The sequence below is a fragment of the Squalius cephalus genome (genome assembly GCF_949319135.1).
Source record: "Squalius cephalus genome assembly, chromosome: 3".
Classification (NCBI taxonomy): Eukaryota; Metazoa; Chordata; class Actinopteri; order Cypriniformes; family Leuciscidae; genus Squalius; species Squalius cephalus.
Window position 1 is genome coordinate 24,334,167 of NC_137124.1, and position 13,175 is coordinate 24,347,341.

The following is a 13,175-nucleotide window of genomic DNA, read 5'->3' on the forward strand; positions in this document are numbered from 1 at the left end:
CTCTCTTTCTCTCCCTCTCGCCCTCTCTCTCTATATATCCCCCCCCCCCCCCCCCCCCCCCACCCCCACCCCCACCCCCACACACACACACACACACACACACAACTGCGCTCTCTCTCTCTCTCTCTCTCTCTCTCTCTCTCTCTCTCTTTTATAGCCATCCCTTGATGTTAAACAGGACGTCTCCATGGATACAGGAATAAACAGATGATAACAAGCCCTCAGCCTTTTAAAGCCCATTTCAGAAGGGAGTAACATGACAGACAGAGAAAGAGAGGACAGAAGTTGTGCAGACCAGGGAGTGTGTGTGCATGTGTGTGGATTGCCAGCAGCTGGAAGTCAGTAGCACAGGTAAGAGTGATTTCACTGCTACTAATGTGATAGAATGCTCTTCATAAGCAAATGCACTCCACACCTGTGAACATGCATACAGTACATGCACTCATCTTATTGGCTATATGCTTGCACTCATTACATCATACAGACCCATAATATTCCATGCATTGGTACGCAGCATCTGTGGTTTACATACTGAAACTGTTAATGGCATGCTGCATATGGGTATTGCTGCACTGTGGAGTGTGACTTCAGTGAGTAAATTGACATCAATTCAAAGTGGTGGTATTTCAAGAATTTTGTATTTATTTTGAACCCCTGAACAAACATACATAGCCTACATTTGAAGTTGCAACACTTGCATTCGTTGCTATAATGAATTTTTTAAATTTTGCTATTTTTTCTCCTTCTACTGGTCATAAATATATAACACACAAGTGAAATGGACAGAAAAGAACATGTTTTAATTGCAATAAACTGTTTTAAATGAACAGTAAGTAATATGTTCTAACTGCAACATCTGCAGTGTGACTAAGGGCCATCAAGTGCCAGAAGATGAAATCATGTTTGGATAATTACAATTGTCACTGACTAAAATGATTTAGATTGCAATTATATATAGGCTGTATTTACTGCATGAAGTTTTCCCGGTGGCAAATTGGCACAAACTGATGCTATTCATATAATTGTTGAACAAAACACTGCTGACATCATCCAGTTAATTATAGGGTTGCTGTCTGTCTGATCAAAAAGTAAACACTCATTAAGTTGTCTATATCAGTTATATTTCATATATATCAGCTGGTTTATGAAGTGCGTATCACATATAATGTCTATTATATGCCAGTATGAAATACAGAATAAGTGTGAAAAAACATGTAGTGTGGGGAATACAGGTATCGTGCGGGCAGGACCAGAAAGAAGGATTAGCTATAAAACCCCAGGGCTGAAGCAGAGAAAGATTGAGATCTGTTCAGAAAGTCTTCAGGAAATGCCTTTGTTATTTTGATGAGTCTACTGTATGTTTGTGTGTTTTGTCTGGATGGGTGGGTAAGTGTCTCTGTTTCCCTCTTTAATACAATGGTAATTTTCCATAGACACTTCCACAAAGTCGTGTCCTGTGTGAGGGGATCTCTTGGGAGGAGGGCAATGTGTGTTTATGTGGACCGCTGCCTTTGCATGTGTGTTACAAGGGTGAGGCTCATACAATGATGTCTTTATTCAGCCGCCTGTGTGGGAATAACCTCAGCAGCAGCTTGCACATGATCCCTCACACACTGTCTTAGGGAAAAACACAGCACACATGTGCAACATGTTAAGCATGAAGACATAAAATGCGATGACTTCGATGGTTCAATGACTGAAGAACTGTTTGCCAAACCAGTGATGATTACAACATTATGCAACAATTTTGGGTTAATTATCCTTAACAAATACTGAAATAACAAATTGACTCTTAAATGAACACCACCATTCAAAAGTCAGTAAGATTTTTTTGTGATAGAAATTTATATTTTTATTCAGCAAGGACACATTGAATTGATCGAAATTGACAGTAAAGACATTTGTAATATTACCAAAGATTTCTAATTAAACTTTCTATCCATCAAAGAATCCTGAACATTTTTATCCCACCAAAAATATTAAGCATCATAACTGTTTTCAACATTAAGAACAATAAGAAATATTTCTTACCAAATCAGCATATTTGGGGTATGCTGGATCATGTGATGAGACTGGAGTAATGGCTGCTGAAAATTCAGCTTTGTCATCACAGGAATAAATCACATTTTTAAATCTATTAAAAGGTTAGTTTACCCAAAAATGAAAATTCTGTCATTAATTACTCACGCTTTTGTCGTTCCAAACCCGTAAGACTTTTGTTTGTCTTCGGATCACAAATGAAGATCTTTTTTATTAAATTTGAGTGATTTCTGTCCCTCCATTGACAGTCTACACAACTACCACTTTGACGCAGCAAAAGGTTAATAAAGAGATGGTAAAACGAATCCATATGAATTGAGCGGTTTAGTCCAAATGTTCTGAAGAGACGCAATATACAGTATGATGAACAAATTTAATTTAGGCTTGTATTTACATATAAACATTCATCAACTCACACATCAGTTATAATGATAAACGGAAGCTCAAGCCAGTTTGCTTGACGTGCGAGAACCAATGAGGTTCATTATTATCATGTTAGCACGTTTGAGCTTCAGCAAGAGGTTTGTTCTTATGCCTCCAGCAGGTTCGGTTGAGCTTCTGTTTATGTTCGCTGATCAATCTTTAAACGTGAATAAAAGCCTAAATTAAATGTGTTCATCATATAAAGCGATCGTGTCTCTTCAAAAAATTTGGTCTAAACCGCTCAATTCATATGGATTAGTTTTACGATCTCTTTATGAACCTTTTGAAGCTTCAAAGTGGTAGTTGTGTACCTGTCAATGGAGAGCTCTCAGATTTCATCAAAAAGATCTTTGTGTGTGCCGAAGATGAACAACACGAGGGTGAGTAATTAATGACATAATTTTAATTTTTGGGAGAACTAACCCTTTAATATATAAAAAAAAACTCTTATTTTTAATTATAGTATTTCACAATATTACTGTTTTTACTGTATTTTTGGCCAAATAAATCTAGCCTTGGTGAGCATAAGAGACTATTTTATGTAACACTTAAGTCATTGTGTGTGAGCTGAGAGGAGACTACAGAAGGCTGAAGGAGTTGGAGTTGAAGCCAGGGCAAGCCCACCCACCGCTGCTGTACACTCATCACCTCTCCATGAGGCCATCAGTTGCCAAACTTCTGACATCCATCTGAAACATTCCACAATAACTCCAAGACACATCAGACCATCCACATACCAACTCTCGCCTCCATTGACAATGGCTGGGCTGTGCAGACACACCAAGAAATTCTGGAATTGGCCTCACTCATGCACTCGAAAGAAAGAAAATAGAAAAATACAGAATTATGAAGGACGGAAAGCAGGAAGCAAAGAGGCTGTCTGAAAATGTCTAGGAAATTGTAACATCCATGTTATTTGTGTTGAATGAATAATTAGCAGTCTGCCGAGTGCTGATAATCACCTCATTAGCTCAATCCTTATGGCCCTTAAATTTTACATCATGCTCTGTCGTTCCACATACACCTAATGTGTTACTTTTGGCTGGTGCTTTAGTTGGTATTTTATTCATTCAGGCCATTCAAAACGCAATGGAAAAGAGGGTGACCTGCTGAAGAAGTTTGCCAAAACTCTGCAACAAGAAGACAGTTAGTAAAATATCTCAAAGCTATAATGACAGGACAGTTTAGATAATGCAGATAACTTGGATCATTTAGACAGGCTAAATCTGAGTTTAAGGTATTTAATTGTCTGGGCTCAACCTCATCTGTACAGACTGAGACTAGACGTTATCAGTACTGTCTAATACACATCTGAGATTCTGAAGATTATAATACCGTGCAATAATTATTTTTAGTGTACCACATTAATCTGCCTTCTCTTTCATCTTTTTTGCCTGTTTATCATGTCTATTGCAGATGACTTATATGGTCAGTTAAAACACCTCTTTTTCTAGAGAAATTGTTCCATTAGGTCATAGTCTTACTATTTGTTTAGCAGAATACCCAATATGGCAGAAAGCACAGACATGGACCAGCTTCTGAGCTCCTTTAAGAAGTTTGCTGTTCATGGTGACACCAAAGCCACTGGGAAGGAGCTGAATGGGAAAAACTGGGCTAAGCTGTGCAAAGACTGCAAAGTCACTGATGGCAAGAATGTCACCAGCACCGATGTAGATATTGTCTTCACTAAAGTCAAGTGAGTTTTTCACATTTTTTTTTGTTCTGGAGACTATTTAAATTTTAACAAATTGTAATATAGCCTATATTTTTGTTATTGTGCACACAATATAACCACATAATATATATATATAAATATATATATATATTGTAAATATTAAAAATATCTTCAGAGATGAAGTGAAGCAATGTAAATATAGACAATGCTATATGTTTACCATATGATTCAGAGCAAAGACATCTCGGGTTATTACATATGAGGAGTTCCAGAAAGCTCTAGAAGAACTGGCCCCAAAGAGGTTCAAAGGTCAGAGCAAAGAGGAGGCATTGCAGTCTATATATAAGCTAATTGAAGGCAAAGATCCTACCAACGTTGGTGTAACGGTAAGGCAACCATTTAAAAACAATAATTTAAGGTAGGCTATTTTTGTATGAAAACTTGGAAATTAATTTTGACATAAATTAGCGTCACTAAACTGCACACAAGGCGGCATCAAAATCAATGTTATCAATTCAATACATTACTGTTATACACAATCATTCTTTTTTAAAGAATTTCATACTTTTATTCAACAGATTTCTAATTCAAATAAATGTTCTTTTTTTATACATCAAAGCATCCTGGAAAAATGTATCAGGGTTTCCAAAAAATGTTAAGCAGCACAACTGTTTTCAACATTGCTAATAATAAGAAATGTTTCTTGAGGAGCAAATCAGCATATTTCAATGATTTCTGAAGGATCATGTGACACTGAAGACTTGAATATGCTGAATATTTAGCGTTGGCATCACAGGAATAAATTACATTTTAACATTATATTCAAATAAAAACCATTTAATTTAAAATGTAAAAATATTTCATAATATTATTGTTTTTATCAAATAAATGCAGCCAATTTTTTTCCCAAAAAATCTTACAGACCCCAAACTTTTGAATGGTAGTGTACATAAAACAAGAAAAAAAGCAAGAAAGAAAGAAAGAACAGTTATTGGTTTGCCATTTCATCACACTGCAAATCGATTCTAATTCAACTAGTTATTAGGCTACCTCAACTTTGTTGTGACAGAAATGTGTGAGTGTATTACCTGAAATTTAAAAATGTTAGATAAATCAAGAAATGCCAAGCCGTTGTTGCTCAAGAAGGTCCCTCAACACTGCACATTTTGAATGTCTCCTGCATCTAACACATAATTCAACTCATCATCTCATTTGTAGAGCGCCCCATGAACTCGACTGGGCGTCAAATTAGTGAGACACCTAAAATTAGTAGGCTAGTGTTGGTGGGTGGGCCTCCAAGAGCAAGATTGAGAAACACAAAAAAGGTACTACCACATCATTCCTCAGTCGGTTCAACACTAGAGGGCAGTAACAAATCAAACAGCAATACATCAATTCTGACAACAAGTTAAAAGTTCAAAAGGAGTTGCAGGAATATGTGATGCATATGCTATTGACGGAAAAGGTTCTGCTGGGGCAGGCTGAAACAGATTGGTATCAGATCATCTGATGAAACAACAATGCTAGCTTGATGAAGCACATTTTATGGGTAATTTCTAGTTTCCATTTTTAAAATTGATTTTCTATTTATGATATTACTTTCTAACGAATTATGATATTCTCTCTCTCTCTCTCTCTCTCTCTCTTATTCATTTGTATGTTTCTTTTTTTAACCATTCTAGAAAGTGGCAAAAACTGCTGCAGTGGATAGGTTAACCGACACATCTAAATATACGGGCTCACACAAGGAGCGCTTTGATGAGAGTGGGAAAGGCAGAGGAAAAGGTGGGCGGGAGGAGATTGTGGAGCACACAGGCTACGTAGGGGCCTACAAGAACGCCGGGACTTACGAGGAGAAGACAAAGGCCAAGTAAGGCCCCACTGTCTCCATGTCAACATGTTCTAAGCTCTGAGCTCCATCTTCATCAGCACTTATCTGGACCAAAGCCAAACTTGAACTTTGACCTGTAAAATCACACAGCCACTGCAGTGTAACACAGGAAGTGTTGTAAATGTTCGTCTTTAAGGATGAAGAACATAGTATTACAGTCAGTTTTCGTTAGAAAGTTGACAGAAGGGTAAGAAGGGAATAGGATTTCAGGTGAAAATCTCAAAGAACAAGTATAAAGACTCTATAAAGAAGTAGGCTCTGTTGAAGGGACACAGATAAGTAGTGCACTTGTTTGAATTATGTTGCTGTTTAATAGCTATGAGAAATGTGCATCTGAACGTCACTATTCTTTAGAGAGAGATAAGTGAACAAGAACCTTTTTAAGAGATTTATTTCTTCTAACATACTATGTATAGACCTTACTTAGGGTAGTGCCACATTTAATTTTTGACTGGAATGAAAACAAGGCTGTGAGGGATAGAAAAGTTCAATGTTGTCTAACAACATACCGTTTGTTCAGCTGATGAAACATCTTTCTAAAAAACAAAAAAAACCAAAAAAACTTGCAGTAGACAAAAACAGTTTCAAAAGTTGTGAGTTGTGAAACAATTATGAGCTCCAGAACATTTACAGTGCATGCCAAAGTACGTCTATCCCTTACAGCCTCGTTTTCATCCGCATTAAATTGAGTATGTCTACTGACTAAGGTCTGCTGATATTCTTACTTAACTGCAGTCATCTAAATTCTAAATTTATTCATTGCTAAAAGTTAAATGTCAATCTTCAAATGAAATGGTGAACCAGCTTTATGTGTATATTACCCTTCTGTTGTTTGCTAAAATTATTTCCAAAAATTCAATGTCATATCTTTGTTTTAGTTAGCTTACTGTGTTACTGAAACTGGAAACTGCCTTTGTATAAACCATTACTAAATATCTTTTGGTGTGTTTTATTTTAAGTTGTATTTGTATACTTTGGTCTAAAAAACAAATAAAATACACAAACTTTATTGCAGCAAAACCTTACTGCCGATGTACACGACTGAAACAGACAACACACAAAATATTGTGTCGATATAATTACTATTATGCATCATTACTAGTACAGAAAGAGATAAATTATTGTTTCACATTCATGCTTAAACACATCCATCATGTTATCGTGTAAACATGAATCCCATGAAGTTGTTAATGAAATTATGTTTGATTAAAATGAAGCTATTGTAGGCTACAACATTGGTCAAATAAATCCATCATACTGGAGCCTGCTGGCACTCAGCATTCGGGGGAAAAATTAAGTTCTCAGTACCTGCAGGTATATATAAAAAAAAGTTTTAGGATATATTTAACGTTTCAGTTCACATTACTTAATGTTATTATAAGAGTTATATTTATATCATAAAACGATATTACTATACCTTTCATAATCAGGCTGCAGCTGATGTCCAACTGCTGGGTTATAAACTAAAAATAACTCAACGACGTAAAAAAAAAAAAACAACGACCCATCAAATTTTAAGATAACCCAATCTAGTGACCCATATGTTTAACCCAGTGTTTTTTTTTTTTTTCGGTGTTATTTCGCTTCCAAAAAAGTGCCACTGTAACCATGGTAACGTCCAAAAATAACATAGACCGTAGTATAAAACAAGAAAAATAACCGTAGTTACTGCACAAAATAAAATAAAACCAAATACTTAATAACAGGGACAAAACACGACCTTTTGCTGAACGCTGTTTACTGTCATATTCCGCATTAGATCAGCGTGTGTACAGAACAGCGGTCCATTTGTCCGAAGTCACCCCTAGGGGACAGGCAGCAGGACGCAGACGCCGGTCCCTCTGTTGCCGTGGCAACCGTCCCATACACAAACACAACAGCCCGGCCCGGCACCTGGCTCCGGCAGCCTTCCCCTGCCCTCTGTGTGTTTGTAACCAAACACACTCGTTCATGGCAACGTTTGTTTGGTTCATCTCCTTGGAAGCGTTTAATCAAAAACATCTCGCTTCATTCCAGCTCGAGCCTTTGTTGCTGCTGTCACTCGTTGATGAATGGCATTGCACAGCAGCGTCGCAATCGCCTTTAGTCAACTTCTGTGCTCGCCGCGCGCTGTAATCAACCGGCTGATTAATTGCCTGTTAACATGAATTGCAGACACCGACAGGCTTGACTGGCGCTGTCGATATAATATGCCGCACATGCAGGCAGATGACTGCCGCGCACAATGAATAAACTCGAGTCCCATCAGCGCGCACGGACTGACTAGGGAGAGCTACGAGACACAGTTCTGTAGCCTTATGTGAAAATACTAAAATATTATACTATATAAACGGTCATTTTAATGGCATCATGTTTTCTCATGTCTCATTCGTTTCTCATGGTTTGGTTGCACTTCGAATACAGCTTTGTGTGTCTAATAACGCGTGCAGCCGACGTTCATACGTCGCTTGATGTACTTTAGAAGGCTACGTTACTTGCTCTGAATCGTTTGAGAACCACTGGACATTGCTCTGGAAATCGCTAATGCACCGAGTGGAACGATAGAAGACATAATTTAATAATAATTAGTCCACTAGCCTATCTATCTGATTAGTCTAAAGTGACTTTTTTAAAGTTAACTTCTTGCAATTCGTTCAATCCACCTGTTAAATATTTTGTAGGTTCAGGCTGCATATGTCACATTTTTACAATATGTAAATATGTCTTGTCACATAGGCTATATTATTTTTAAATTAGCTTAGCATACAACAATTAGCAAGTAACAACATCCTGCAATGATAATCACGTGTCATTACGCTTGCTGTAGCCTATACTTGAGTGAAATATTAAAAGATGTGAAAATAAAAGCAAATATACACATGATTTAAAGTGAGGATATTACAAACATACATTTTTCAATGCATCCAGGAAACCTCTCTACATAAGTCTCTGAATGTGACTAATTGTTGGCTCGATTGTACCACCTTGTGGCGCTTTGCAGAACATTCTCTAATAAATGTAAACAGTAAACACTTTATTTCACATGGTTTATAGAATATACACTGCTCAAAAAAATAAAGGGAACACTTTTTAATCAGAGAATAGCATCAAGTCAGTTAAACTCCTGGGATATTGATCTGGTCAGTTAAGTAACAGAGGGGGTTGGTAATCAGTTTCAGCTGCTTTAGTGTTAATGACATTAACAGCAGGTGCACTAGATGGGCAACAGTGAGACAACCCCCAAAACAGGAATGGTTTTACAGGTAGAGGCCACTGACTTTTTTTCCCTACTCATCTTTTTGGACTGTTTTTCACCAGTTTTGCATTTGGCTATATAGGGTCAGTGTCACTACTGGTAGCATGAGGCGATACCTGGACCCTACAGAGGTTGCGCAGGCAGTCCAGCTCCTTCAGGATGGCTCATCAATACGTGCCATTGCCAGAAGGTTTGCTGTGTCTCCCAGCACAGTCTCAAGAGCATGGAGGAGATTCCAGGAAGACAGACAGCTACTCTAGGAGAGCTGGACAGGGCCGTAGAAGGTCCTTAACCCATCAGCAGGACCGGTATCTGCTCCTTTGTGCGAGGAGGAACATGATGAGCACTGCAGAGCCCTACAAAATGACCTCCAGCAGGCCACTGGTGTGAATGTCTCTGACCAAACAATCAGAAACAGACTTCATGAGGGTGGCCTGAGGGCCCGACGTCCTCTAGTGGGCCCTGTGCTCACTGCCCAGCACCAGGGAGCTCGATTGGCATTTCCCATTGAACACCAGAATTGGCAGGTCCGCCACTGGTGCCCTGTGGTTTTCACAAATGAGAGCAGGTTCACCCTGAGCACGTGACATACAGGAAAGGGTCTGGAGAAGCCGTGGAGGATGTTATGCTGCCTGTAACATCATTCAGCATGACCGGTTTGGTGGTGGGTCAGTGATGGTCTGGGGAGGCATATCCATGGAGGGACGCACAGACCTCTGCAGGCTAGACAATGGCACCCTGACTGCCATTAGGTATCGGGATGAAATCCTTGGATCCATTGTCAGACCCTATGCTGGTGCAGTGGGTCCTGGGTTCCTCCTGGTGCACAACAATGCCCGGCCTCATGTGGCGAGAGCATGCAGGCAGTTCCTGGAGGATGAAGGAATGATACCATTGAAGGGCCACCACGCTCACCTGACCTACATCCAATAGAACACCTCTGGGACATTGTGTTTCGGTCCATCTGACATCACCTGGTTGCACCTCAGACTGTCCAGGAGCTCAGTGATGCGCTGGTCCAGATCTGGGAGGAAATACCCCAGGACACCATCCGTCGTCTCATTAGGAGCATGCCCCGACGTTGTCAGGCATGCATACAAGCTCGTGGGGGCCATACAAACTACTGAGTACCATTTTGAGTTGCTGCAATGAAATTTCAGCAAAATTGACAAGCCTGCTGCATCATTTTTTCACTTAGATTTCCGGGGTGTCTTTGAATTCAATCCTCTGTAGGTTGATCATTTTCATTTCAATCAAACGATGTGGCATCCTTTCGTTCATAACACATTACCCAGTCCATATTAGTATAGATATCCAGCATGATATTTTTCCCCATTGAGATCTGATGTGTTTTCAAAGTGTTCCTTTAATTTTTTTGAGCAGTGTATTTCACGAAGAGTTATGCTACACTGTTCAAAGTGTCACTAAGAATGTCATTTTTAAAGAAGTCAATACATTAAATTGATCAAAGTTTACAGTAAAACTTTTACATTGTTACAAATTCTGTTTCAAATGTTGTTCTTTTTTAACTTTCTGTTCATCAAAGAATCCTGAAAAGAAAATTCCACAAAAATATTAAGCAGCACAACTGTTTCAACAATGACAATAAAAACAAATGTTTCTTGAGCAGCAAATCAGCATATTAGAATGATTTCTTAATGATCATGTGACACTGGAGACTGGAGTAATGAAGCTGAAAATTCAGCTTTATCATCGCAGGAATAAATTACAATTTAAAATATATTAAAATAGAAAACCATTATTTCACATTGTAATACTATTTACATTATTACTGTTTTGCTATAATTTGTTTCAGTAAATAAATGCAGCATTGGTGAGCATAAGAGACAAACTTTTGTATATAATACTCAGACAGTGCAGGTGCATGGGAAAAAAAACAAGGAAAAAATACTCACTTTAAAAAATATCCTGTTAAATTTACAGTAAAAAAATGGCAGCTGTAGCCAGTAGCATCGCACTGCAGTACATGAGATCCAGGGGGCGGAGTTGGATCCAGATCTAAGGGGTGGAGATTGGTAGGTTTAGGGCTGGGTTTAGGGATCAGGGGGTGGAGATTGGTAGGTTTAGGGGTGGGTTTAGCAATCAGGAGGTGGAGATGGGTAGGTTTAGGGGTGGGTTTAGGGATCAGGGGGTGGAGATTGGTAGGTTTAGGGGTGGGTTTAGCAATCAGGAGGTGGAGATGGGTAGGTTTAGGTATATGTAAGGTGGGAGGAGTTGGATCTGGATCCAACTCCTCCTCCTGGATTTCATGTTCTGCAGTGAAGACCATCTTGCTGTAGCAGCAAAAAAATTCACTGTAAAAAAAAAAAAAACACTGTAGCAGGATGTCTGTATATTTGACAATTTATTACTGTTTATTTCATTAAGCAGGGCTTGACTTGGCTTGTCCAGGGCAAGTGTATTTCTTGAAGGGGAAAGTGAAAGAGAATCTTACATGCCCGACTGGACAAGTGGCTTGATTAAAACTTCAGTGACAAAAAAAAAAAAAAAAAAAAACAACAAAAAAAAAAAACTATAGGGAAGCAATCTATATGCGATACTCAATATTGACTTTGTTCTATTTCAACAACTACAATTTTGCTTCCGAATAAATTAGGTTTACACCACCAAAAATACTTTCCCCCCAGGGCAAGTAACATTTTGACTTGGACAAGTGAATGATCAATATACTTATACAGATGGTAAAACAGTTCAGAATTCCAGTTCAGATGAATCAGAATTCCTTTTTTACATGGAAATTTGAAATGTGAAGTAAACACAAAATAAGTGAATAAAAAAAACGAGTTCTGAAAAAGTAAAAGATGAGCAGGAAACTGGTCTCCAGAGAAAAAGACTGTGATTTGTTCATCTTCTGTAAGTTCTTTAACAGTGAACGTATACATCACCATATCTATGTTATTGTGTGTGATCATGTATTCATTTTAGCAGCAAGCACTTCATGGACTTCACAGATCAAGTATACAACTATGTTGTAAGAAAACGCTGTCCTGCAAAACAGTCAAATATATAGCTACTAAATTAGTAAAGCATTTAATAGTACAAAATATTTACCCTGTATGTATTTATTCTTCATGAAGATCCAAAATTTGGCGTATTTCAAAGTCCAAATATTCTCCCTCTCCGATCAGCTTTGCAAAGTCCTCAAAGGAAAAACTAAGAGTGACCATTGTATGGTTACCCTGAAAGCAAAAGCTTCTCTATTCACACTCTATTCTCTACTCAATGCAAATGCCCTACCTGAACAGGAACCTCAACATTTTTTCTTATCCAGTCAATTTTTTCTTATCACTTGCCCTCATACACACCAAACATGTGTTCAGAGTGTAAACACCTGCCACAAAGGGGTTTGAATATGGAATATGACTTCAACCGCCTGCTCCAGCTCATTTTACGTACTGAAACATAATGCAAAAATACACTGATCTTGAAGCCAGCTCTGTAAATATCCACAGCATCCAGCTGCACCTTTATCATAACCTAAATTCTTAGAATTAAAAAGCAAAATGCATTGTTTTGAGGGAAAAGGGGGCTAGAATATGTTTATTTCTCTCTAGACCTATACTGTATGTACCCATATCTGATGCTCCTGTACTTGAGGACACATCTTTTTAGATGTGTGTACATGAGTAATCACAATGTTGTAATTTCTCCGTACAGTATTTCAAATATCATGTTATCTTTTTTCATAAATACTGGTTTGATCCTCTGTCATAACTATCATATTTCTACTATTTTGGTGGCTCTGCTGGACCTTGCAGACCAGCACAGGAATAGACACTATATTCACTCCACCTAAACTATAGGTTTATTTATTGGTATTACTTGGATTCTGTTGTTTGGATTCAAGTGAACTGTAAAAAGTACATTAGTAGAAAGAGCAGAAAAACATA

At 38.2% G+C, this 13,175-nt stretch overlaps 1 protein-coding gene across 5 annotated transcripts; it reads left to right on the forward strand.

Moving 5' to 3' along the window:
- Nucleotides 1–93: 93 nt before the first annotated feature.
- On the forward strand, nucleotides 94–8,669 carry tppp3 (tubulin polymerization-promoting protein family member 3). 5 transcript variants are annotated; one of them, XM_079865365.1, is made up of 4 exons: nucleotides 94–351; nucleotides 3,959–4,159; nucleotides 4,371–4,524; nucleotides 5,821–8,668. In XM_079865365.1, exons 2-4 carry the CDS (start codon nucleotides 3,972–3,974, stop codon nucleotides 6,010–6,012), a joined length of 534 nt encoding a protein of 177 aa, XP_079721491.1. In that variant the 5' UTR covers nucleotides 94–351; nucleotides 3,959–3,971; the 3' UTR covers nucleotides 6,013–8,668. The 5 variants fall into 5 exon arrangements, with proteins under 5 accessions (XP_079721491.1, XP_079721492.1, XP_079721488.1 ...); XM_079865366.1 differs by having other exon boundaries at nucleotides 240–351; nucleotides 3,962–4,159; XM_079865362.1 differs by lacking the exon at nucleotides 94–351 and adding an exon at nucleotides 992–1,386 and having other exon boundaries at nucleotides 5,821–8,669.
- The last annotated feature ends 4,506 nt before the right edge of the window (nucleotides 8,670–13,175 follow it).